The 26,343-nt window shown below is 42.5% G+C and overlaps 1 protein-coding gene and 1 pseudogene across 3 annotated transcripts; one reads left to right on the top strand and one right to left on the bottom strand.

Annotated features, from left to right (window-relative positions):
* Nucleotides 1–862: 862 nt before the first annotated feature.
* On the top strand, nt 863–3,874 carry HOXA1 (homeobox A1). 2 transcript variants are annotated; one of them, XM_025380665.1, is made up of 3 exons: nt 863–1,310; nt 1,514–1,608; nt 2,073–3,874. In XM_025380665.1, the coding sequence occupies exons 1-2, from the start codon at nt 957–959 to the stop codon at nt 1,571–1,573; spliced, it is 414 nt and encodes a 137-aa protein (XP_025236450.1). In that variant the 5' UTR covers nt 863–956; the 3' UTR covers nt 1,574–1,608; nt 2,073–3,874. The 2 variants fall into 2 exon arrangements, with proteins under 2 accessions (XP_025236450.1, XP_025236449.1); XM_025380664.1 differs by having other exon boundaries at nt 867–1,608.
* Nucleotides 3,875–13,352: 9,478 nt separating this feature from the next.
* LOC112621134 lies at nt 13,353–14,355 on the bottom strand (annotated as a pseudogene). Its single transcript, XR_003118669.1, has one exon. The product of XR_003118669.1 is annotated as a mitotic spindle assembly checkpoint protein MAD2A pseudogene (transcript).
* Nucleotides 14,356–26,343: the final 11,988 nt, after the last annotated feature.

The raw sequence follows: 26,343 nt of genomic DNA on the forward strand, positions 1-26,343 counted from the left end.
CCCCGGCCTTTTCCGGCGATCCCTGTTTCCAGGGCTCTTCCGCACCCCCCCTTCCCCGGTCGAATTACAGAAACTCCTCATTGCCATGCTAATGAAGAGCGGGGGCTGTGGGGAGAGGGTTTCGGAGACTCTCCTGGAAGAAGGGAAGTTTCTTTTCTTGTCCTCGTCTCCTTCACCCCCACCCGAGTTCCTTCCAGCCAGCCCTCTGCGCTCTTCCCTCTCCATTCCGCGCTTGGAGAGCCGGTGGCCCAGCCTCGCCCTCTGCCACGGTTCTGTGCGCTCCTCACAGCCCCATGGTCTCCCAGCCCAGCCTCAGAGCAGAGAAGGCGGCCTGGGAACCCGGGGCTCGGTGTCACCCGGATTCCCCGCCTTCCGGTTGGGCGCGCTCCGGGCTGGGCCCGCGAACCTGCGGCCACCCGGCGAACTCCGGCCCACTAACTCGCGCCCCGAGAGAGCCGGGAGCCCTCTTCTCTTCTCACCTCTCGCCAGTTCATCTTTCAGTGCACAGTGGGGAGGGGGCGGGAGCGGGGGACGCCTCTCAGCCCCCACCTCCCGGAGGCCTGGCGGGGCGGGCAGCGGAGTCGGGCGCGCGCAGAAGGCAGCCTTTGCTCTTCTTCGCTCCAGCACTCCAAATCGGCCGTTGCAGTCGCCGCAGCAGCTGCCGCCGCCTGGGCTGCCTGGGGGGGCGACTGCGCGTCACCTAGACGGCGGAGCGCCGGGGATTTAAATGCCACTGAAACGGTGATCCATCACCGCGGAAGCCGGCAAACTTTTGCAGGAGGCTCAGCCATTGGCTGACACCGTCACGTGCCCCTCCCCTAGCGTCCTCCGCCCTCCCGCCCCCCCCTCTTGCGCACTGTACATTCATATCATTTTTCTTCTCAGGCCCCATGGAGGAAGTGAGAAAGTTGGCACGGTCACCCAGGGCTTCGCAGGACCAGGTCACTCAGTGACAGATGGACAATGCAAGAATGAACTCCTTCCTGGAATACCCCATCCTTAGCAGTGGCGACTCGGGGACCTGCTCAGCCCGAGCCTACCCCTCGGACCATGGGATTACAACTTTCCAGTCGTGCGCGGTCAGTACCAACAGCTGCGGCGGCGACGACCGCTTCCTAGTGGGCAGGGGGGTGCAGATCGGTTCGCCTCACCAACACCACCACCACCACCATCACCACCCCCAGCCGGCTACCTACCAGACTTCCGGGAACCTGGGGGTGTCCTACTCTCACTCGAGTTGTGGTCCAAGCTATGGCTCACAGAACTTCAGTGCGCCTTACAGCCCCTACGCATTAAATCAGGAAGCAGACGTAAGTGGTGGGTACCCCCAGTGCGCTCCCGCTGTTTACTCTGGAAATCTCTCATCTCCCATGGTCCAGCATCACCACCACCACCAGGGTTATGCCGGGGGCGCGGTGGGCTCGCCTCAGTACATTCACCACTCATATGGACAAGAGCACCAAAGCCTGGCCCTGGCTACGTATAATAACTCCTTGTCCCCTCTCCACGCCAGCCACCAAGAAGCCTGTCGCTCCCCTGCATCGGAGACATCTTCTCCAGCGCAGACTTTTGACTGGATGAAAGTCAAAAGAAACCCTCCCAAAACAGGTCAGTCCTGCTGGTTGGTGGATGCTCCCTGATTAATCTGGAAGGAGCTGGTATGCTTAATTTCCAAGGAAAATTAATAATTATCTTTTTTTTAAAAAAGGCTTTAAGACTAGTGTTGTAGTGCATGGAGAGGGTACCCAGAGGTGTTGGGGCAAAGAAGCCTCAGGGATTGGCGTGTTCTCAAGGATTTTATACATTTGGGAAGTAGGAAGTGTGTGGGGGTGGTTATTGTGACGGTAGTGTTCTGTTAATATCTTAAGGCTCCATTAATCACCGATCTGACCACGCTAATGGTTGACTTCAGGTTAACACTTTACACCTCATCACTCACCCTCCACAGCCCGATTTGTGTTGAGTTCTTGATCTTTTCTTTACCTGAGTGTTGCCATGAAGCGTGTAGGTAATCTCAAGTCGGTTTAAAAATTTTTACCTTTCCATCTCATGGCTTCCCACTTTTGCCCCAGGGAAAGTTGGAGAGTATGGCTACCTGGGTCAACCCAACGCGGTGCGCACCAACTTCACTACCAAGCAGCTCACGGAGCTGGAGAAGGAGTTCCACTTCAACAAGTACCTGACGCGCGCCCGCAGGGTGGAGATCGCTGCATCCCTGCAGCTTAACGAGACCCAAGTGAAGATCTGGTTCCAGAACCGCCGAATGAAGCAAAAGAAACGTGAGAAGGAGGGTCTCTTGCCCATCTCTCCAGCCACCCCGCCAGGAAACGACGAGAAGGCCGAGGAATCCTCAGAGAAGTCCAGCGCTTCGCCCTGCGTTCCTTCCCCCGGGTCTTCTACCTCAGACACTCTGACTACCTCCCACTAAGGCGGCTCCAGTCCCAGACCACAGCCCAGGCATCTCCTTGGGCTGGGACTTCTTACCCAAAGCACATGCGTAGCTTATCTTTCTTTCCATTTACAGTCTCTTCCTTTCTGATCCTATCTGGGGAGCTCCTGGCCAGGATAATATGTTTGCAGATAATTCTGGACCAGAGACTTGGTGCCAGGTTAACACCTTAATCCAGATTGGGTGCCAGCATACATTTTCTGGTGGGCCTTAACATCCCTCCTGATTTTAGGAGAATTCACAGAACCTACTGTTCCTTTCAGATGACTTTTTGGAAAATAGTTCCCTTTACCAACAGAAACATGCCAGAAGGAATCTTCTCATCTTTTATCTAACTATATGTACAGCTCTCTCCTCCCTTGTCCTTGAAAGTAGGATATAGTGAAAGGAGAGTCCAGGAGCTCACGAAGAAGAGATACACTGTGTGTTTACACAATTAATTCATCCCTTAATTTAAGTCATTTTCATGTGTGAGTGTGTGCTGGTTGTGAATACTTTGTCCTAAGAGATTTATCTTTATACAGATTTTCTAGAAATGTTTAGGTTACTAAAACAGGGGGGGCAAACTCTCAAAACTGGTACAATTTTATAAGTGAAAGAACAAATTTCCTCATTTAAATCCAATCAGATGCCTCAGAGGGTAGCCTCGATTTGTTCTTACAGTTAAGAAGCCCTGCAGAGCACAAAGTTCAGAAATCCAGCTTCCTGTGCTAAGTCTTTCCCAATCCCCACTCCTTTCTTCTTGGGCCACCCTCTGTTTAAAATTTGTGCTGGGTTATTCAGAACCTAAAAGTATTATTCAAACCAGCTTCTTCCTTCCACAGTTATCTTAGTTGGATATAATGTATTTTCAGGTCAATTGTTAATGTGATGGATGGCACAATGAATGTATATTTTGTGTGATTCGTGAATAGTCTTTTGCATGTCGCACAATGTTTGATGTCCCCGAAGTACCACACTGAGTTCTATCAGTTATCCTTTGTGAGCCTATGATATTCCCCATTTCCTGTACAATCATGAACAGCTCTGAGATCCTAGAGAGATATGATCCAGAGCAGAGTTTACGGGTCTTAGGATGTCTGTAATAAATAAATATACTCAAGTTTCAGGTATGCTTAAGCATCCATGTATTTGGCTGGGCTACAATTTGTTAATTCCTACGAAGTTGGCATATTTCATGAGGGGAAAGGAAGAAGAGTGGTAAATATTTTCAAAGAGATGGGCCTTTTCTTGAATAAAAGTTAGTAACAGCTCCTTTATTATAATCAAAGCTCATAATGGAAAAAAAAAAGACTGATGAAGAAATTTATGAAGCAGATTTATTTTTGAAACAAACATGGATACTTCCTGGGTCAAGTGCTAACCTTTTCACCTCCAACTGGATGTTGACATATATATACACAAAACTCCCTTCAAAAGCCAAAACTGTCTTCAGTCAGTCTTTCCTCACATCAGTGAACCAAGAGCTAAGAGATTCACATTTAATTAGCTCCAGTATAAAGTTGTTGTGAGGATGGGGCCCTCATTCCACTCCTCTTCCTTCTTTTTGGATTGTCACGCAGAGTTCTAATATATTCCACCCTTCAAATGGAGTGTTTTTAGTAAACCCTTGCATCCCTTCCCCCATTCTTCCTGTCAACATCCATCCCTTCCTGTGGCTCTTCCCTCCTTCTTCCCCATCTCTGGGTTGCATATCTCATTCCCTTCAGACTCAGCTTTGATTTCATAGCCACCATGGCTGTAATGGATCCATAGTTCTAATTCCATGCCACATAACCCAGAAAAAAAAAGTCATTTTCTTCTCTGGGCTCAACAGGTACTTCCCAGGTGAACTTGTGGAAGCTACCCTGAAGCCTTTCAATATCCAAGTTGTTTCTGACCAAGGTACATATCTGCTCTCAAAAGAGGAAACCAGCAAATGATAGAGTTCAAAGTGGCTCTCCTCCCAGACCTCTTTATTGCTTTCCTTTACTTTCACACATTTTTGGAGGCATTTTATTTAGACCAACAGTAGAGCAGAAAATTTATGACACTGAAAACAAACACAGACATATGACTTCCTTCCTCCCCAAAGGGTGTTTTACAAAGGATGGGCTGGAGGAGAAAAACCCTACAAAAACTTGGAATTTGCAGGCCATCTAGAGCCCTCGTGAGAATTCCTGCACTTCCCTGTCAAAGAAGAGAAGGCTGAACTTTGCGGTGCAGTTGCTGCGGCCATATCAAGGGCACCCGGTGCCCTCCCCTCAGCTGCTGGGTTCTGAGGTTGCCTGTAAAAGACTCAAGTGGATGGAGAAGAACTTCAAAGACGGTCAACCCTTTCTTTCATTTCCTGCCTGGCCTTATACTGTATCTTTTGTTTATTAGTGTAAGGTCACACAGCAAAACAGATGGCTGGCTTCCAAATACTTTAATGTGTTAAAGTGTCATTAGCATGCCATTGACTCTATTTCAATATCTAAAAGCAGGGCCTGATCCGCTGGAATCCGGGAGATTCCAGTCTTTAAGGTGCTGGTTTTAATGTAGCAGAGAGAGAGAACAATAAATTATGGCTAACCATCTCTAGCTTTCTCTAGGTCATGGAATAAATCAGTTAACAAGCAATGCATTTAGGAAACATTAATACACCTTTCAACAAGGAAAACATTTGTATCTTTTTAGCCCTCCCAATCGATTAAATCAAAGGCGCTTAACACATCCTATTTCAAGGTCTCTCTCTTTCTGCTTTGGTCTCTAAGGAGCACAGTTAGCTACTTGAAAAATAACAGCAATGGTAACTGAAACAACATAGAGTGGGAAAACTGAAAATAACATTTTATTGATACATTTAAAAAGGAAACAAGGGTCTCAATTAGACACCTGAGATAATTGAGATATAAAATTCTAGTTTTCTACTGTTTTTTTTCCTTACTTCCTCTATGTTTATCCAAAGTACTCCCCAAATACAGTGTTCCCAAACTAGGCTGAGTTGCTTTGGCTCTGAAGTCTGCTCTGGGTTTCACCTTTTAAAGTTTACTTTTGGAGGCTATTCAAATGCGGTGGTGTTTTCCTCTGGGACAATCAGATTCAAACCGATCAATATTTACTCAGTCTGAAAGGGTTGTTGAAAAGGCTGCTAACAACAAACTGCTTAGCTGCTCACCCCTGTTTAATCTCAGGTTCACCGAAAGTTCAAGAAGAGATGAATGCAGTGATGGGTCACTTTAGAATGAGTCCCAGCAGTTTATCTGAGCTCTCAGCTAAAGGCAACAATTACAGTTTCATCCCTCTTTGGGAAAGGGGCAACTTTCCTATTATTCTTTTGCTAAACAATGTTTACCAGAAACTTAAAACACTTTCCTCTCCCCTCCTGGTTCTTTTCTTTTCTTCCTTTTTTTCTTTTTTCTTTTTTTGGAAGCTTCCAGCTGCCCTTCTCCTGCCTCCTCCTCTAGTTTTCTGCCAATCCATTAGGTTTGACTTTAAATAAATTACATCAAATATTTTAAAAATGTTAAATTAGTCTCACAGAAGAGATCTGATTTATTTCAGATGCCACGAGCTATGAAATGAAGCTCTTTGGGCCATTAGAGTTTATCTTTGTGAAAGTACAGGGCAAGATTGAATTGAAATCCATTTGTGTTTGAGTAATATTGACAATCAGAGCCCCAATATCCATCTGAGATGGCTGTTGAGTGGGAAAGACGGGAGGGAGAATTGGCTTGCGCAGAAGCAAATACCTCAGGTGGAAAGTCAACTTTTAAATTTTACGATTTCTTAATGCATGAAGTATTGAGGTATGAAAAAGAAAGACACAAGGAAGCCAGTGGGGAATGGTGAGTAGAAGATGCTAGACACTGAAGCTAATTGCTACAGCTCTTCAGAGGTCAAAGTTCATGTAATCACTGCATAAATGCATACTAAATAGGGATTTATTAAGCTTTCCTAATGGCTGAGCACGTCTGTAAAAAATGGTCACTGCTGTTTGTTTCCTCCTTAAGAATAATCATTCTTAAAGTAGAAGCTCTAGGCGTTTCAGGCTTTAATTTATTTTGAGAGGCAACTCCTCTGCTTAAAAATTTTGAAATTAGTGCATGAACAACATCTTTCTTTATATTGGATGGGGCTGTAAAAGAAACGCTATAGCTTTTTCAGTACATACAAGAACACACATTAGCAAGCCACTATTGGATAAACCAGTCACTGGTCAATTTTGGTGATCCTCTGCCTTAGATAAGTCCCCTTTGTGCCTGCATTTCTGAGAACACACAAAAATTCTGTCTTAGGACTCCTTGTGCCTAAATGATCAGAATTGAATGGGACCCACATCCCTAATCTCTCACCCTACGGATCAGAAAAAGGCACCCAGAGGTGGATTGTTTTGACTGAGAGCTGTCAGTATTCATACTCTCATTTCCTAAATAAAAAACAGGGCACCTTAGAAGCTGAGTCCAGTGCACTTTTAAATTCTAAAATCCTCATTCGATTTTGTCCCTCCCTGACTTATTCCATGCAATTTGTTTCAGGCTAGATATGATTTATTTTTTCCATTTCTGTTTTACTGGCCACCCACTCAGTCAAGTCCTTGACTTTGAGGCCATTAGGAACACCGAATCTTTGAAACAACCTGAGTTGAATGCTTCTGCCACCTTGTTTGAATAATAAAATGTGCTACTTACCTTTAAAAACATATGTTTTTAAAATATAAAATTAACAGTCTTAGAGGGCAAGTAAAATTCAACACACACACATATATTTCTGTTTTGTTTTTAAACTTAGATGGGAAAGAATAAATGAAAGAGGAGTTGCCTACACACAAATTTGACGTCTGTTAAATTGTCAAGAAGTATCATCTAGAAAGGGCTTCAAGATACAAGGGACATTCCAGGAGGGGTTCTAACTCTGAACCTTTTAAAAATGTGTTTGCTTTTTCTGGCTAGTTTGTGGCGCAGCATACCTTCTAAATTGTTCTGACTCATATATCTTAATTTTTTCCAAGACTCACTCATGTACCTAATACACACACACACACACACACACACCTGCAAGCCCAAACTATTAACATAAAGTCTCTTTGCAATACAACTTTCCACATTCTCCTTCATCTCATCCCCGTGGGGTCCTACTGATCTTAGCAGAACCTGATGCCCAAAGGGACATCAATGGTTGTCAGTGTTTGAAGGAGCGAGCTGGAATCCTCAGCGTTTTAGTGCCTTATTTTTAATAATACCAGCTATCAAATACAGCTAGCTGACCTTCCATAGCAGAACTACAAACAAAATATCAATTAAACAGGTATGTTCAATAGGCGCTGGCCTCTAAACACCTTTGCTTTTTTTTTTTTTCCTTAGGCAACTCTAAACCTTCATCATGTCCTGCAAAACATGCTTAAATGACTGCATTTTGAGTTTACTGGAAATAAATGAAAAGACCAATGTCGCTTTTTGCAACATGTTCAAACACAACTAAAACACGTGTTTCCATTTTTTAATCAGCTCATTACATTTTACTCTTGTATTAAAAACGTGTTGGTAAAACGTCTAGTCACAAGGCTAATCTATAGAAATCAGTTTTGCATTTTCATTTAGGCTTGTGTGGTTAATTGGTTGGGAAAAAATACACAAATGATTGCAACAGAAAATAAAAGAAAAATTATTGAGCGACTTTTCTTTTCAAACTGGGACACTTTTCAGCCGCGTTGGACATTTTTACGATTTACGACCCACTTTGTTTTAAGTCGCCACAGAACCATAACAAGGAGGCAGAAAGCCACGATTTAAAATGGTACCCCCAACCCCCGAAATATCAGCAACACAGTTCTGGCAAAGTATGCACAGGAATTTTCCCATTCTGAGGAACAAATGGGGTCTTTCCTTTAGGGTGCGCAGGGGTCAGCTGTTCAAGGCTTGGGAAGAGGTCGGCTCGGGCGATCGAGTCGCTCGGGCAGCGGCGGCCGCGGGAACTCAGGCTCTGCCGGGGCCGCGAGGAGCGGGCAGGGGGTACCAGCGCCTGCCCCGGCCGGCTGGGCAAGGGCAACTGCGAAAGGAGATGCCGCAGGACCTTCGCGGCCCTGCGAGGTTGCAGGGGAGCCCAGACGCCGAGGTCAGGGCGGCTTTCCTTCCTTGGCTTCCCAGCCTTCACCCTCTGAGTTCTTGACCCAACGCCGCCGCTCCGTTTCTCCTGTTTCCTGGGCCCCAGGCAGAGCAAGAAGGGAGCAGCATCCGGGCCCTTCCCCGGCCTGCAGGCGTCGCGCCTCTGGATGGACCAGGGCCGGCCCGGGGCGGGAAAGGAGCAGCATCCGGGCTCTTCCCTGGTTCGCGCTGAGGGCCCAGCTTGGGGCCTGTGCGTTTCCCGGCCCGCGCCGGTAGGTGGTTTCGGAGGGAAAGGAAAGTGACTCCGGGCACGTCCCCGAGGCTGCGAATAGCCCCGCTTTGTCTCTGGGGACAAGAAGGCCTCGCGTTTCTTTCTGTCAGCGTCGCCCGGCTTCGAGCGCTCCTGAGGCGCGGTCTGAGCTGCCTCGGGCCGCCACCTGACTCTCCCGGCGAGGGCCTCGGGACCCAACACTTCCTCAGAGGAGGAAACCCAGGTCAGAGGCCTCACCCATCGTCAGTCTCTCCAAGATTTGAAAGGGGAAAGGAGATTTGATTCCCTGTCCGCCCCTTGCCCCAGATATCTTCAGAATGTACTTAATTGAGTAACATATTCATTCTCCTCCTAGTTCAATTGAGTTTTTTTAAACAGTAGCGGTGCGGGTTTCTGAACATTGGATGTTCAGGGACGGATCCTTGCCTTGCTTCTCAGATCAGATGCCTTCTGCTCCTCCAGTTGCTGGGTCAAATGCCTTAACGCCTTGCCTCGTCTCACTTCTTTCTAGAAAGTTTTCAAGTACTGCTTCCCACTCTTCCTGCTTTCCCCTCCTAACAATAGCACCGGTTTTTTTTTTGAGATGGAGTCTAGCTCTGTTGCCCAGGCAGGAGTGCAGTGGTGCATTCTCAGCTCACTGCAACCTCTGTCTCCTGGGTTCTAGTGACTCTCCTGCCTCAGTCTTCCGAGTAGTTGGGATTACAGGCACGTGCCACCATGCCCGGCTAATTTTTGTACTTTTAGTAGAGACGGGGTTTCTCCATATTGGCCAGGCTGGTCTCAAACTCCTGACCTCAAGTGATCCGCCCGCCTTGACCTCCCAAAGTGCTGGGGCCACTGCACCCAGTCTCCCTTTTTGTTTTTTGTTTTTGTTTAACTTGCATAAGTGATCAAGGACTTGGTGTAATTATCGACATTAGAAATTACTGACATTGGCCGGGCGCGGTGGTTCATACCTCTAATCCCAGCACTTTGGGAGGCCGAGACGGGCAGATCTCCTGAGGTCAGAAGTTCGAGACCAGCTTGGCCAACATGGTGAATCCTTGTCTCTACTAAAAATACAAAAATTAGCTGGACATGGTGGCAGGTGCCTGTAATCCCAGCTTCTCGGGAGGCTGAGGCAGGAGAATCGCTTGAACCTGGGAGGCAGAGGTTGCAGTGAGCCTAGACTGTGCCATTGCACTCCCGCCTGGGCAACAAGAGCAAAACTACGTCTCAAAAAAAAAAAAAGAAAGAAAAAGAAATTACTGACATTAATTATATCTACAATCACAGAATCAAATAAGACACTTTTAAAATAATCTAATCTGGCTTCTCCATCGTACAGGTGAAGAAACTGAGGCCCAGAAGGGTGTTAGCAGCAATCATGGTAAGAAAAAAAATTAGTTATATCTTTAATATGTACTTTAAGTATGTATTTAATAAAACAGGCAAAAATTAATTCCAGACTAGATATATTAATAACGTTAATTATTAATTACTATATTAAGCATACTAATTATAGTTATCATTAAATATTGAAGAACTTAAAGCTATTAAAAATAAGCAATTTTGAATAAACAGATATTTGGCCAGAAGGTTTTTTCCTTCCTGTTTACTTTCATGAACCCTGTAGGAAGGGTAACAGCTTAGATCTCTCCTGCCCAATGGATAAAGAGAAACTGGTTGATCTATTTTATGCCTTCCATTTCACAAATTCCTTACATGATTTGCCAGATGAGACAGAGAAAAAAATCAAGAGAGCAAGCTTTATAATTGCCCTGCCCAAGCTGCTCAGATGGCATGTTAACTCCGTAGTCAACTGTTTGATTCAAGAACCTTGGAAATTGCGGGCATTCTGGCTTCATGGATGAACCATAAAGATTTTACTTGCAGTTCGTTATCTTACATAAAATATACTCTTTCCTCTTGAGGCCACAGTGGCTCATGCCTATAATCGCAGCACTTTGGGAGGCTAAGGCAGGAGGATCACTTGACCTCAGGAGTTCTAGACCAGTTTGGGCAACATGGAGAAACCCTGTCTCTACAAAAAGTATGAAAAATTAGCTGGATGTGGTGGTACATGCCTGTAGTCCCAGCTACCCAGGAGGCTTAGGTGGGAGAATCACCTGAACCTGAGCCTAGTGATCAAGGCTGCAGCGAACTGTGATTGTGCCACTTCACTGTCCAGCCTGGGCAACAGAGACCCTGTCTCAAAAAAAAAAAAAGAAAAAAAAAGTAGTCTTTCTATGAGAGAAATCTAGACTTCAGAAAATTGTGACAACTTATATTTTTATGTTAACATTTATTGAAGACTGTTTCGGCACTAGATGCTGAGCTAAAGGTTTTTTATGTATGATCTTGTTTTTCCTCACAGCAACCTTATGATATGTGTTTTTTTATTCCCATTTACACATGGAGAAACTAAGACTTAGGGAAGTTCTGTAAGTGTCTCACCATTACACAGTGAGTGATTAGCAAAGTTGGAATTTGCAGCCCATGCATTTCATTCAGTTATCACATGTTGAAATCTCATATTTTAGGACTGCAAAAGTAGAAATGTAATTAAAACTAATCTTAAATTTAACTTCATATTTAAAATACGTTTATATGTTAGAAACCTGGTGTTAGGCTATTAAAATCTATACAAAAATCCAAACTCTGAAATACTCCCAAATCTTGAATTTTTGTGTCAACATGGCACCACAAGTGGAAAATTCCACATGTAAGTACTTAACGAAAAAATTTGTTTCATGCAAAAGTTATTAAAAATATTGCATGCCGGGCGTGGTGGCTCAAGCCTATAATCCCAACACTTTGGGAGGCCGAGGTGGGTGGATCACCTGAGGTTAGGAGTTTGAGACCAGCCTGGCCAACATGGTGAAACCCTGTCTCTACTAAAAATACAAAAATTAGCCAGGCGAGGTAGCAGGCGCCTGTAATCTCAGCTACTCAGGAGGCTAAGGCAAGAGAATCACTTGAACTCAGGAGGCAGAGGTTGTGGTAAGCCAAGATCGTGCCATTGCACTCCAGCCTGGGGGACCAGAGTGAGACTCCGTCTCAAAAAAAAAAAAAAAAAAAAAAAAAATTGCACAAAATTACCTTCAGGCTTGTGTGTATAATAGGTATATGAAACATAAATGAATTTTGTGTTTAGACTTGGGTTCCATCCCCAAGATATCTCGTTAGGCATATGCAAATGTTCCAAAATCCAAAAAAATCCAAAATCTGAAACACTTTTTGTCCCAAGCATCTCAGACAGGTAATACTCAACCTGTATATACAATATGATCTTAGTTTTGTACAATAAAACATAGATGACTATATACACATATAGAATAAAGTTCATTTTTATTTTTTTGAGATGGAGTTTCTTGTCACCCAGGCTGGAGTGCAATGGCATGATCTCGGCTTACTGCAACCTCTGCTGCCTCGGTTCAAGTGATTCTCCTGTCTCAGCCTCTTGAGTAGCTGGGATTACAGAAGTCCACCACCACGCCTGGCTAATATTTGTATTTTTAGGAGAGATGGGGTTTCACCATGTTGGCCAGGCTGGTCTTGAACTCCTGACTTCAGGCAATCCACTCGCCTCAGCCTCCCAAAGTGCCAAGATTACCAACGTGAGCCATCGTGCCGGCTTCTTTTTTCTTTTTTGATGGGGTTGGCTACCGTCTGAACCCTTTATGTTTAGAGAATTTTTCATTATAAGTCTGAGAAGGCCATATCCTCGCTTTCTCAACAGGGTCATCTATTTCTAGCACAGCCATGATAAAGGTGCTAAAGATGACATCCAATAGTGACCAGGTCTAGTGGCTTGACAGTGCAGGTGGCAGCATAAGGTTTGGGGCAGAAGAAGTTGTCTGCTCACCAGACTGACTTTGTGGTGACAGTTAGCCCTGGATCTGACTGCCAAGCTTTTCATTTTTCAAGCTTGCTTTCCAGTCTTTCTAGCAATGTTCTGAGCTACCCATCTGTTCCTGTTCCAATTAAAATACCAATAGTCAGTTGCTGTTGCTTACAACTAAGAAACCTGATACGTGTACCATATAATATACCAAATAATTGAGCTTTGATATTTTTGGGGGCCTGTGGACTGTGGTCTGGAATTGTGGGAGGAAAATTGGACTATATGATTTAGTAAGTATCTATAGAAGGTGGACCAGAAGCCAGCTTCTTCATATTCCATTTTTTCTCTTTGCCTAACTTTGGTTTATTTTATTTTATTTTTTATTTTTTTTAAAACAAACAACTTTATTTCCTCACTTTTACTTAAAACTTGATTTTATAAAACACACACACACACACAAAAACATTTTTAAGAGTTCTGTATCACAGAACATTAAAGAGTACAAATATCCATTGCTTCATAGGTTGAAGTTACATAAATTAAAGTCAAATAATTGGAAACTGATTCATTAGGGAAAACTATACATGAAATGAAGGTCAAAAGGAGCTAATACAGCAATATTTCATTGTTTATAGATTATTAGTTACTTTCAGGACCTTAACAAAGATTCTGAATATTTAGACTTCTTTTGCTGTATTTTGTATCCCTACCTATACTGAGTCGAGCTACTTGACCAAAACATCTGATTTAGGAAAGCATTTAGCTTTATAGCACAAGTTTTTCCATCTACAGTTACTATCTTCAAAGGAATATACATCACAACGTTGACAAAAAAAATTCCTGGTTCCTTTTGAACAATGTGCAATAAATTCATGATGTTAACTCCATGATAAGTCAAATAGGTACCAAAAAATAAAAGGAACAATTACAGTTCAGTAAGTATCATTTTGGTTTTCTCCATGTAAAAATTAACCAATGAAATAAAACATATTAACTATAGATGACTTGATTTCAGGAAAACCAAATTTCAAAATTACAGTTACATTATTTTCCTCATAGTCATCCTCAGTCATTGACAGGAATTTTGTGGGCCACCATGCTATTTACTTTGTGGATTGTAGTAGTAAATGAACGAAGGTGGACTTCCTCAGAATTGGTAATAAACTGTGGTACCAACTCTTCCCATTTTTCAGGTACAACCAAATCTTTGTCTGTATAAATCAGCAGATCAAATGAACAAGAAACTTCCAACAGTGGCAGAAATGTCACTGTAGCTGTGATCTGTCTGATCGCTGAACGGATTTCATCCTGGATAGCTTTCTGAGATTTTTCTCTGGGTGCGCTGTCATCTTTTGCAGTCTTGTCACACTCAATATCAAACTGCCATCTTTCCAGGACCTCACCAGTTTCAATATTTGAGATAACTACAACCAGTTTCTGAACTGAACACTTGTATAACCAATCTTTTAGTTGTTCCACCACATTATTTAGATATTTTATGAGCTCAAGATCAGTAGTTACAAGCAAGGTGAGTCCGTATTTCTGCACTCTAGTAAAAGTTTCAGATGGATATATGCCACGCTGATATAAAATGCTGTTGATGATGAATGAGAAGAACTCGGCCACAATTTCGGCGCTCCTGTGAAGGGTGATTCCCTGCTCCCGGGAGAGCTGCAGCGCCATGGCCAGGGACACTAACAAAGGCACGCACTTCCACTCCGCGGACAGCAGCCACAGTGGCTCCCATAGCCGCTTTGATTTATTTTAATGCACACTCTCTTGCCTTGTTAAACCTATACAAATATATAAAAAGGGTGAATGATGGCCCTTTTCTTTACCCACCAAGAAAACACAAATTTATCTAATTGAGTTGGAGAGCATAATTTATTTTCTATTTTATTTTACAGCCTTCCTATCATATCCGCTTGAGTATTTATTCTTCTGAGGCTCCTATATGTATAGCAGTAGTTGACACTTGTTGATCCCTTACATTGTGCTGGGCACTGTGCTAAGTACTTCACATGGATTGATTCATTTAAATCCTCTTCACAACCTTGTGAGATGTAGGTGCCATTATAACCCACATTTTACAGAAGAGGAAACCGAAGATGAGAGGTTGCCCAGCTGTGAAATGGCAAAGTCTACTTTTAAACTCAGCTGCTTGACTCCCAAGCGCTCATTCTTAATGACGCTCTCTACTCTTTCCCTAACTTGTTTGACTGACTAGATATTTCTTTTTTTTTCTTACCTTTCCTCTCCCTTCCCTTCCCTTCCCTTCCCTTCCCTTCCCTTCCCTTCCCTTCCCTTCCCTTCTCTCCCCTCCCCTCCCCTCCTCTCCCCTCTCCTTCCCTTCCCTCCCCTCGCCTTCCATTAGGTTCCCTCCTTCTTCTTCTTTCTCTCTTTTCTTTCTTTTCTTTTCTTTTCTTTCTTTTTTTGAGCATGTCATGAAGGCATCTGTGGAGACCCTGATTGAGCATCTATAATTGTGTAAGGTGAGTGGTTGAGCTTGATTCAAAGAGCCAAGCTCTTTCTTGCCTTAGGTCTTTGCATGCTAGAATGGACTCCCTCTCCCCATTTCTTTCTATGACCTTGAGGCCTTAGCTAAATGATGCTTCCTCAGGGAGGCCTTAGTGGACTATTCCACTCAGAATGTATCGCTCTCTGTTATATTCTACTTCAGCATTCTCTTTGTTTCCTTTACATACTTAGCACAGTTTGAAAATTTAGTTTTACATTTTTTGTTAGTATCACTTTCTAGAGCAAGCTTGTCCAATCCATGGCCTATGGGCGCGTGTGGCATAGGATGGCTTTGAATGTGGCCCAACACAAATTTGTAAACTTTCTTAAAGCATTATGAGATTTTTTTGGTGATATATATTTTTAGCTCATCAGGTATCATTAGTGTTAGTGTATTTTATGTGTGGCCCAAGACAATTCTTCCAATGTGGCCCCGGGAAGCTAAAAGATCGGACACCCCTGTTCTAGACTATAAGCAACCTGTGTCCTGGGAGCTTTTCTGCTTATTCGCCACTTTATGTTTACCCAGAAGACAGTTCTTGTCACATAGTAAATGCTCAAAAGACATTGAATAAATGTTTATATTAACTAGGGTCGAGGCCGGGCACGGTGGCTCAAGCCTGTAATCCCAGCACTTTGGGAGGCCGAGATGGGCGGATCATGAGGTCAGGAGGTCGAGACCATCCTGGCTAACATGGTGAAACCCTGTCTCTACTAAAAAATACAAAAAAAAAAAAAAAAAGACCACAAAAAACTAGCCAGGCATGGTGGCGGGCACTACTTGGGAGGCTGAGACAGGAGAATGGTGTGAACCCGGGAGGTGGAGCTTGCAGTGAGCTGAGATCCAGCCACTGCACTCCAGCCTGGGCGACAGAGCGAGACTCCATCTGAAAAAAAACCAAAAAACAAAAAACTAGGGTCCAGCTAAGCTACTGTAACAAAGAAACCAAAAAATTAAGTGACTTAAATATGGCTGAAGTTTAATTCTCTTGCATGTAACATGTTAGAGGAATGTAAGCGTCCACACTGGTGGGGTACCTCAGCATGTGAAGTCATTCAGAATCTGTTTCTTTCACTGCTGCTCTGACATTCCCTAGTCTTGTCTACATGGTTGAAGCTGTGTCAGCTCCACATCCCTATTTCAGTTTTTAGGAAGAAGAGTAGAGCAAAAATGTAGAGCAAGCAATTTCCTGTGAAGTAAATGACTTGTATGTTGTACACATTACTTCCATTTACTTTCTATTCTTTTTCATGTTTCTAGAATCATAAAATTTATTTCTGATCCAAAATATATAGTATGGATGAAACATTAGTCAAGATAAAAAGCTAGATCAACAAACATTTATTAACATAATACTGGATGGGTACTGTTGGAAATAAAATACATGTAAAGCAGGGTTTCTGATCACCAGGAATTTACAATATATTTGGAGATTTCACTCACATTCCATTCTGATAAATGTAGTCATGTGGCCACACCTAGGATACTAGGAAATACCATCTTTGGGTGGGTGGCCATGAGCCCAGCTAAAATGGAAGAAGGAGACAATGGGCATTGAGGGGATAACTAACCCCTCGCCTCACTGTTGGATAAATGCTGTTGAAAAATGAATATATTTTTTAAAAGAATAAAGAATGGATATTCATTGTTACATTAGCAGAGTTTGGAATAATGTAGGGGTTTGAGGGCTATTTTGTTTTTGTTTTTTGTGACGGAGTTTCACTCTTGTTGCCCAGGCTGGAATGCAGTGGTACGATCTTGGCTCACTGCGACCTCTGCCTCCTGGGTTCAAGTGATTCTCCTGCCTCAGCCTCCCGAGTAGCTGGGATTACAGGCGTGTGCCACCACTCCTGGCTAATTTTTGTATTTTTAGTAGAGAGGGGGTTTTGCCATGTTGGCCAGGCTGGTCTTGAACTCCTGACCTCAGGTGATCCACCCACTTTGGTGTCCCAAAGTGCTAGGATTACAGGAATGAGCCACGGTACCCAACCTTGAGAGCTATATTTTAGAACTCTAAGAAAAACGGGTGTGATACAAAAATATTAGACACTGACTAAAATAACATCAAATATGCTTTATGACAACCTATTCATCTGCACATTTTGGGGCAAGGGAGGGTTAAAGACCTAAGAAAGTTGCTTAGGCCAAGAAATTGTGCAAAAGAGGTCAGCACTGGATTTTGTAGAGACACACCTGGCTTTGCTGGAATTTAGGGAGGATGGAATAGGAGCTTGTCTGCCTTCAGCAAGTTTCCAGGAATAAGCCCTTATCTGCTATAGCTAGGCAAGACCCCCTCTAATACTTCCCTGGCTAGAAGGAAGCTATTTTGAGGCAAGGACGTTGTTTGATTACAAACCTTTGTTATCCTAACACCAACAAAGGCTTTGAAATTCTTAGGCCAAAAACAGGGCAAAACCAAATTGTAATAACTATTTTAAAGGATGTGGATAAAATTTATGTTCCAATGATATATCCTGATACAAACATAACTTTTTAAAGAGTGTAGGCTGAGCATGGAGTTATATGAAAGTGTTTGCACCTGTCCTCCCCTAAAGTGGCTAAGGGCATCTTGGCAAGGCTTGTCATCAACTGTCTTCTCTGTGTGACTGCAGATAAGAGGAAAGGGCTCAGCTGCTGCCACAGCCCTTTGTCTTTGTGGCTGCGGTAGACACTGGGCTTGCCATTATCTTCTCTGGCCTTAAATTCCCTCTGCGCAAAGAAAGGTAACCCATTCCCCTCATCCTGTCTCCTTTCATATTTGGCTGAAAGTTTGGGAAACCCATTTCAATCCTTTCTTTGCCTTTCAACATGTCACATTCCTTCAAGCTGAGCTCACAGATCTGTCCTTATGAAACCTGTTCTGACTCCCCAGGGGGAGTGAATCCCATCTCTCCTGTTCTTTTTCAGTGTTTTCTACTTGTCAGAGCACTTCTCACTTTTGGGCTTTAAATATTTTTAATATGTTTGTGACTCCTCCTTGCAAAATACTTCAGGATAGAGACCATATCTTATTAATCATCGATTCTCTCTGCCTTGTACAATACCTGGCACATGGTAGACCCTTGGTAAATGTTTACTGAATGCATGAATGAGTGATTAAATGAACAAATGATCCTTTGGGTTCTTTCTTTATAGCCTCTCAGCTATTTTTTTTTTTTTTTTTTTTTTTTGAGACAGAGTCTTGCTCTGTCGCCTAGGCTGGAATGCAGTGGTGGGATCTTGACTCATCACAACCGCTGCCTCCCGGGTTCAAGAGATTCTCCTGCCTCAGCCTCCTGAGTAGCTGGGACCACTGGCACATGCCACCACACCTGGCTAATTTTTTGTATTTTTAGTAGAGATGGGGTTTTACCGTGTTAGCCAGGATGGTCTCGATCTCCTGACCTCATGATCCACCTGCCTCGGCCTCCCAAAGTGCTGGGATTACAGGCATGAGCTACAGTGCCCAGCTCCTCTCAGCTATTCTAATGTTGTTCATGACTCCCCAAGACTAGGAATACAAAGTGTGGTTGCAAATTCTTCCTTGTTTCCAAAATATTTTCTCACTTGCTTACTGAAGTTAAATTGAAGGTCAGAATTATTTAATGGAGAAGCAATTGGCCTTTCATTATGCAATAAGGGATAAAATGACTTAAAGTGTAAATATTACTTGAATTAACATACTGCTAAAACTTACTAGAACTAAAGTGGGCCAGGTATGGTGGCTCATGCCTGTAATCCTAGCACTTTGGGAAGTTGAGGGGGAAGGATTACTTGAGCACAGGAGTTGGAGAACAGCCTGGGCAACAGAATGATACCTCATCTCTACTATAAAATAAAATAAAAATTAGCAGAGTGTGGTGGTACACACCCATTGTCCCAGCTACTTGGGAGGCTGAGACAAGAGGATTCCTTGAGCCTGGGAAGTCAAGGTTGCAGTGAGCAGTCACTGAACCACTGCACTCCAGCCTGGGTGACAGAGTGAAACTCTATCTCAACAACAACAACAACAACAACAACAACCACAACATCAAAGGAACTAAAGTGTAATTAGTCAGTCAATCAAAAAGTGTAAATAACATACTAGTTTCTTTTCTGTTTTGCAGGGGGTGGAAGTCAGAGAGAAGTTAGTGTTTGGGTTTTAGTGAGGGATGGGAGGGAAAGGGGGGTCAAAAGGTCATTTAGATAGCTACAGAGCATAGAAAGAGAAACTAGGGATCTCTGATTTAGCAGTTCCTTAATGTTTCAATTTTCAAGAGAAGTATGGCATAACTGCTCTTGTTTGCAATTTTATGAGAATATTGTTGGGAACTATATAGCACGATGAACACCGTCTTATATTATAGAATTTGATAAGATCTGGGGTGTTTGTGAATGTGTGGACTTAAAAATGTTGACTTTGTTTCAGAGGAACTAAAAATTCAGAAGAGTTAATAAAGGAGTCATATAATCTAGATTGTACCTAAAATACCTCTCCTAGTAGTAGAGCAGTTTGGGTACTTTGCATGACTAAGAGATACTGGAGATGGCCCCAGACAGGAAGGGGTAGATGGTATGGCAAGATTTAGTTTTGAGTTGGAGCTTCCTAAATGGAGGCTATAATAATGTACATTTTTGGGTAAATTGCTATTATCAAAGGATCACTGATAACTCATATATATAATAATATATTTTTTTTTCTTAGAGACAGTATTTTACTCTCTCACTCAGGCTGAAGTAGTACAGTGGCATCTTTGGAAGTGGAAAGCAAATGTAGTCATATGTTGCTTAATGACAGGACTATGTTCTGATAAATGTGTTGTTAGATTATTTCATCTTTGTGCAAACATCATAGAGTGTATTTACACTAATATAGATGGTATATAACCTACTACACACTTAGGCTCTATGGTATAGCTCTTCCTAGGCTACAAACTTGCACAACTTATTACTATACTGAATACCGTGGGCAATTGTAATGCAGTGGTAAGTGTTTGTGTATCTAAATGTTGAAAAGACACAATAAAAATATAGTATAAAAGATAAAAATGGTATGGCTGTATAGGACACTTACCATGAATGGAGCTTGTAGGACTGGAAGTTGCTCTGGATGAGTCAGGGAGTGAGTGGTTGGTGAATGAGAAGGCCCAGGTCATTATTATCCACTGTTGTAAACTTAATAAACACTGTACACTGGCCAGGCACAGTGGCTCATGGCTGTAATCCCAGCACTTTGGGAGGCCAGGGTGGGTGGATCACCTGAGGTCAGGAATTCGAGATCAGGTTGGCCAACATGGTGAAACCCCATCTCTTATAAAAATACAAAAATTAGCCAGTTATAGTGGCAGGTACCTGTAATCCCAGCTACTTAGGAGGCTGAGGCAGGAGAATCACTTGAACCCAGGAGGCGGAGGTTGCAGTGAGCCAAGATCTGCCACTGCACTCCAGAGCAAAACTCCATCTCAAAACAAAACAAAACAAACAAACGAAAAAACGAAACAAACCAAAAAAGGCCACTGTACACTTAGTCTACACTAAATTTATTTATTTTTAAATTTTTATTTATTTTTTCGAGACGAAGTTTCACTCTTGTTGCTCAGGCTGGAGTGCAATGGCGCAATCTCGGCTCACTGCAACCTCCACCACCCAGGTTCAAATGATTTTCCTACCTCAGCCTCCCGAGTAGCTGGGATTACAGGTGAGTGCCAACACGCCTGGCTAATTTTTGTATTTTTAGTAGAGACGGGGTTTCGCCATGTTTTTGAGATAGAGTCTCACTCTGTAGCCCAAGCTGGAGTCCAGTGATGTGATCTTGGCTCTCTGCAACCTCTGCCTCTCGGGGTCAAGTGTTTCTCGTGCCTCCGCCTCCTGAGTAGCTGGGATTACAGGCATGTGCCATTATGTCCAGCTCATTTTTTGTATTTTAGTAGAGATGGGGTTTTGCCATGTTGCCCAAGGTGGTCTCGAACTCCTGAGCTCAGGCAATCCACCGTGCTCAGCCTCCCAAATTTCTGGGATTACAGGCCTGAGCCACTGCGCCCGGCCCACTAAATTTATTTTTTTTTAATTAATTTCATTATATTCTGACAGCTATGACATCACTGGGTGATAGTAATTTTTCAGCCCCATTATAATCTTATAGGACCACCATTGTATATGAGGTCTATTTTTGACCAAAACATCTTTTTTTTTTTTTTTTTTTTTTTTGAGACAAAGTCTCGCTCTTATCCCCCGGGCTGTAGTGCGATGGCGCCATCTCGGCTCACCGAAACCTCTGCCTCCTGGGTTCAAGCGATTCTCCTGCCTCGGTCCCCCGAGTAGCTGGGATTACAGGTGCCTGCCACCACGCCTGGCTAATTTTTGTATTTTTAGTGGAGATGGGGTTTCATCATGTTGGCCAGGCTGGTCGAGAACCTCTGACCTCAGGTGATCCACCCGCCTCGGCCTCCCAAAGTGTTGGGATTACAGTCGTGAGCCACCGTGCCTGACCATTGTTGACCAAAACATCTTATGTGGCACATGACTGTATGTGCGAACAGGGGCCCAGTATTACACAATTCATTGAAAATTTGCTACTTTGTAGTGTCAAATGATTAGTTTGACTTTTTAAAAATCTCACTTGAACTGGAATCGAACTAGAGTCTGAGAGTCAGTTGTCCTAGGTTTTCACTTCTGCCTCCACAACTGACTAGCTATGTGATATTTCAGAGATCATTTCTCCTCTGTAGATCAAAGTGAGATTATGTGAGTTTCAGGGCCCGTTCCAGGCCTAACACTTTCTGTATTTTTATTCAGTAGCAGCAATTAAAGCATTTCACATAACACAGCAGTAGCAAAGTCTGGACTGGAATGCATGCCTTACAACCCACTTAACCTCTTTTTTTTTTTTTCTTTACCTTTCAAACTTTTTAAAAGTAAAGTATAATATACACACAGTATAGGAAGTACATAGAGTATACTAATCTTTTTTTTTTTTTTTTTTTTGAGACAGAATTTCACTCATGTTGCCCAGACCGAGTGCAGTGGAGCCATCTTGGAACACTGCAACATCCACCTCCCGGGTTCAAGGGATTCTTCTGCCTCAGCCTCCCGAGTAGCTGGGATTACAGGCATATGCCACCATGCCCAGCTGATTTTTGTATTTTTAGTAGAGATGGGGTTTCTCCATTGGTCAGGCTGGTCTGGAACTCCCCACCTCAGGTGATCTGCCTGTTTCTGCTTCCCAAAGTGCTGGGATTACTCTGCTTCCCAAAGTGCTGGGATTGCAGGCGTAAGCCATGACGCCCAGCCGAAGTATACTAATCTTAAGTGTTTAGATTGTTGAATGTTTTCAAAGTAGGCAATGAATTATAATTGAGCTTTAAGATTCATCCTTTTAAATGTATAGTTTGATGAATGTTGATAACTGTGTAGAGTCAGATAACCACAACCACAGTCAAGATATGGACTGTTTCTATCATCCCCAAAAGTTTGCTTGTAACCCTTTGCAGTTAGTTCCCTCCTTTTACCCAAATCTTCTGGTAACCACTGACCTATTGTCTATCCCTACAGTTTTGCCCTTTCCAAAATGAAATCATACTACATATAGACTTTTGTGTCTCTTTTCTATAATGCTTTTAAGATTCATCACATACCTTTATTTGATGTGTATCTTGATCATACCTGATGTGATGTGTATCTTGATTACTTAGATCAAGATATAGAACTTTTCTAGCACCCCAGAAGATTCTTTTGTGTCCTTTTCCAATCAGTTCCCACCTCTCACACCTCACCCCCACTATTCTGACTTTTATTGCTGGATTACTTTTCCTATTTTTGTATTCCATATAAATGGATTCATATGGTAGATACTGTGTGTCTGTTTTCTTAATACAGTATCTATAGGACTTATTCATGTTATAGCTAGTAATAATAGTTTGTCCTTTAAAAAAAATCACAGTGTAATATTCCATTGTATGAATATACCATGTTTCATTTATCTCTTCTACTGTGGTGACATTTTGGTTGTTTCGAATTTTTGGCTGTTTTGAGTAAATCTTTTCTTTTTCTTTTTAGAAATGGAGTCTCACTTTGTTGCCCAGGTTGGCCTTGATCTCCTGGGCTCAAGTAATCATTCCACCTCGGCCTCCTGAGTAGCTGAGACTGCAGACACATGCCACCACACTTGGCTTTGAGTAAGTCTTTTGTGAACACTCTTGTTAATGTCTTTTGGTGAGAATATGTATCCATATCTCTTGGCTATGTTCCTAAGAGTGGAATTGTTAGATCGTAGGCTAGGTATGTGTTTAGCTTTCATAGAGGCTGCCAAACAGTTTTCTAAAGTGGTTGTACCAATTTATTTATTTATTTACTTATTTATTATTATTTTTTTGAGATGGAGTCTTGCTCTGTCACCCAGGCTAGAGTGCAGTGGCATGATCTCAGCTCACTGCAAGCTCCGCCTCCCAGGTTCAAGCAATTCTCCTGTCTCAGCCTCCCAAGTAGCTGGGACTATAGGCGCCCACCACCACGCCCAGCCAATTTTTGTATTATTTTTTAGTAGAGATGGGGTTTCACCATATTAGTCAGGCTGGTCTTGAACTCCTGACCTCAGGTGATCTGTCTGCCTTGGCCTCCCAAAGTGCTGGGATTACAGGCATGAGTCACCACATCCAGCCAGTTGTATCAATTTAATACTCTCACCATCAATGTATGAGAGTTCCAGTTACTCCACATCCTTGCCAACGCTTGGTATTGCCAGTCTTATTAATTTTAGCTTTTTGGATAATGTACTGTAACCACTGCTTTTGGATTGAAATTGCATCTACACCACCAATAGTGTCATTCAGAGATGTAGAGAGTCAGGAGAGATCAGTCAGGTTCCTTATGTTTCTGGGCAGAGACTTAACAAGGCAAGCAGCAGGGATGAACAGTGGTAGAGCTACCTTATATTGCCAAGAAGACCTGAGTCCTTATTTACCATTCCACCATAGTGATGGTACTGGGGAGCCTTCCCTCCCTAATTCTATAACCCTAATCCTGTCCTTTAATATTTATTTAATAGCAGTTACCCTGGAAGAAAAGATATGGGGGATTGGTTGGTGAGGACTGCCCTTGTTCAACCTTCTTAAACGAAATCAGTGAGCTTATTCCTCCTTCATTTGAGATGGCCTTTGGAAGCCTGTATCACATCTCCACTGCAATCAGGGTAATTAATCATCAAGAATGGCAAGATGATTGTAGAGAATCCAGGAATGGAATGTGGATCCATGTGCATGTGTAGAGCAAAAATCTGCTTTTTATTTGCAAAGATAGTAGTCTCCAGGAAACGTAGTGAGGCTAAAAGGTCCATTTAAGATTTGGCTGTTATCCTTGATGTTCATAGTAGCAGTTGGGTTTGAGCTGGTGGGTTTTGGGTGTGCCCTGCAGTGTGGTTATTTAATAATAATATGCCTATGAAAATAAAGCCAAAACTGCCAGATGTGTTTTACTCCAAACTTGATATAGACTGTTTAATGGGATTTTTATGTGTACCTAAGAATCACTATGCTTTTAGAGTACTTCTGGCCACTCTACAAATACATGAATCAGATTAAAGAACAGTCAATCAGACTTGAATTAAATATATATTCCCATAATGGTGATTATCTTTTTTCTTGACTTGGCATTATTATAGCAAGCTAAAATAATAGGAGATAAGTAGCTGTTATAAATGAACCATTAAAAGCAGCAGTAAGCCAAAGTTATCATTGATCTCTCCCTGTCTCTTACTTTATAAAAACTAATGTGAATTGCTATGGAGTTACCTACTTTAATAATAAATCTGTTGTGTCAGGGTAGTGACCTGAAGTTTTTTTTTACATATAATTTATAGTCTATCGATTTAATCCTCTGAATATCTCATCCTGTTGGCATAGCATAAAACCATTTCTGAATTGAAAGACAAAAGTAGCTTGGGAAAAATATTTTTATTGAAGATATCCATTTGATCAATAGTCAAACAAATATGAGCTTAATTGAATGACAGTTTCAAGTTTAAAAGACCAAAAAGGAAGCTGGGCCTGGTGGCTCAGACCTGTAATCTTAGCAATTTGGGAGGCCGAGGCCAGTGGATCATGATGTCAGGAGGTCGAGACCATCCTGGCTAACACAGTGAAACCCCATCTCTACTAAGAACACAAAAAATTATCTGGATGTGATGGCACATGCCTGCAGTTCCAGCTACTCAGGAGGCTGAGGCAGGAGAATCACTTGAACCCAGGGGTCGGAGGTTGCAGTGAGCTGAGATTGTGCCACTGCACTCCAGCCTGGGCAACAGAGCGAGACTCCCTCTCAAAAAAAAAAAAAAAAAAAAAAACCAAAAAGGAGATGCTTTGATTCATTACCTATTTGGGTAATTGATTTATAGGTGTATTTTGAAATTTAGATTTTTTTTCTTCATGAGCAGGGGTGTGAGGCGTATGGAGACATTTTATGAAGACACTAGCTTTTTGAAAAGTGAATCATAAACTAGAATGTGGAAAATGAACTCAAGTAGCAGACAGTTTAATGTGACTACATAAAACATTGGTGCCGTGCTGCTAAAACTCTTCCTGCCCTTAATTTGCTTAATTTGTGGAAGAGAAAATCAGTAGTTTATGCTATTCCAGCCAATACCTGGCACCTTTCCATTTGGCTATACATGCCAGGATGCCAAGAACCGCACCACTACTTTGTAACTTGAATAGAGCTGCTGGCTTCCTCTTAATGCCAATTTAAAATTTCTGGCAATGACTGACTGTTACCATAGTCCTCTCATCCCTCCTGTTTATCTGTATGTATCTTAAGCTTAGTGTTCAGCTCCTGAACTTTTATTACCTGTCTCAGGCAAAAGTGTAATGAATACCTTTAAATATCACTGAGAAAAAACTGAGAAATAGCACATATGATTAACACATAAATAATTAATTTGGGAGAGTGCTTTCCTCTATTTTTGTCCACTTGCCTACTTATTCATTTGTTGCTTTTCTTTAGATGTCACAGATCTAACCCAGTTAGTCTAAAGAAATGACCATGCATCATTGTCATATCATAAACATAACTCAACTTGGAAGGAAGCAATTTGAGGATGGCTATCCTATTATTATGCTTTATTTTTTTCTTCACCTAATGCAAGTAGCCATAGAGAATATGGAAGAAGATCTTAATACTCACCCTTTGAAGAGAAAGCAGTGATTTTTTTTTTCTTTTTTTTTTTTTGAGACAGAGTCTCACTCTGTCGCCTAGGCTGGAGGGCAG

Source organism: Theropithecus gelada, chromosome 3 (assembly GCF_003255815.1).
Source record: "Theropithecus gelada isolate Dixy chromosome 3, Tgel_1.0, whole genome shotgun sequence".
NCBI classification, from domain to species: Eukaryota; Metazoa; Chordata; class Mammalia; order Primates; family Cercopithecidae; genus Theropithecus; species Theropithecus gelada.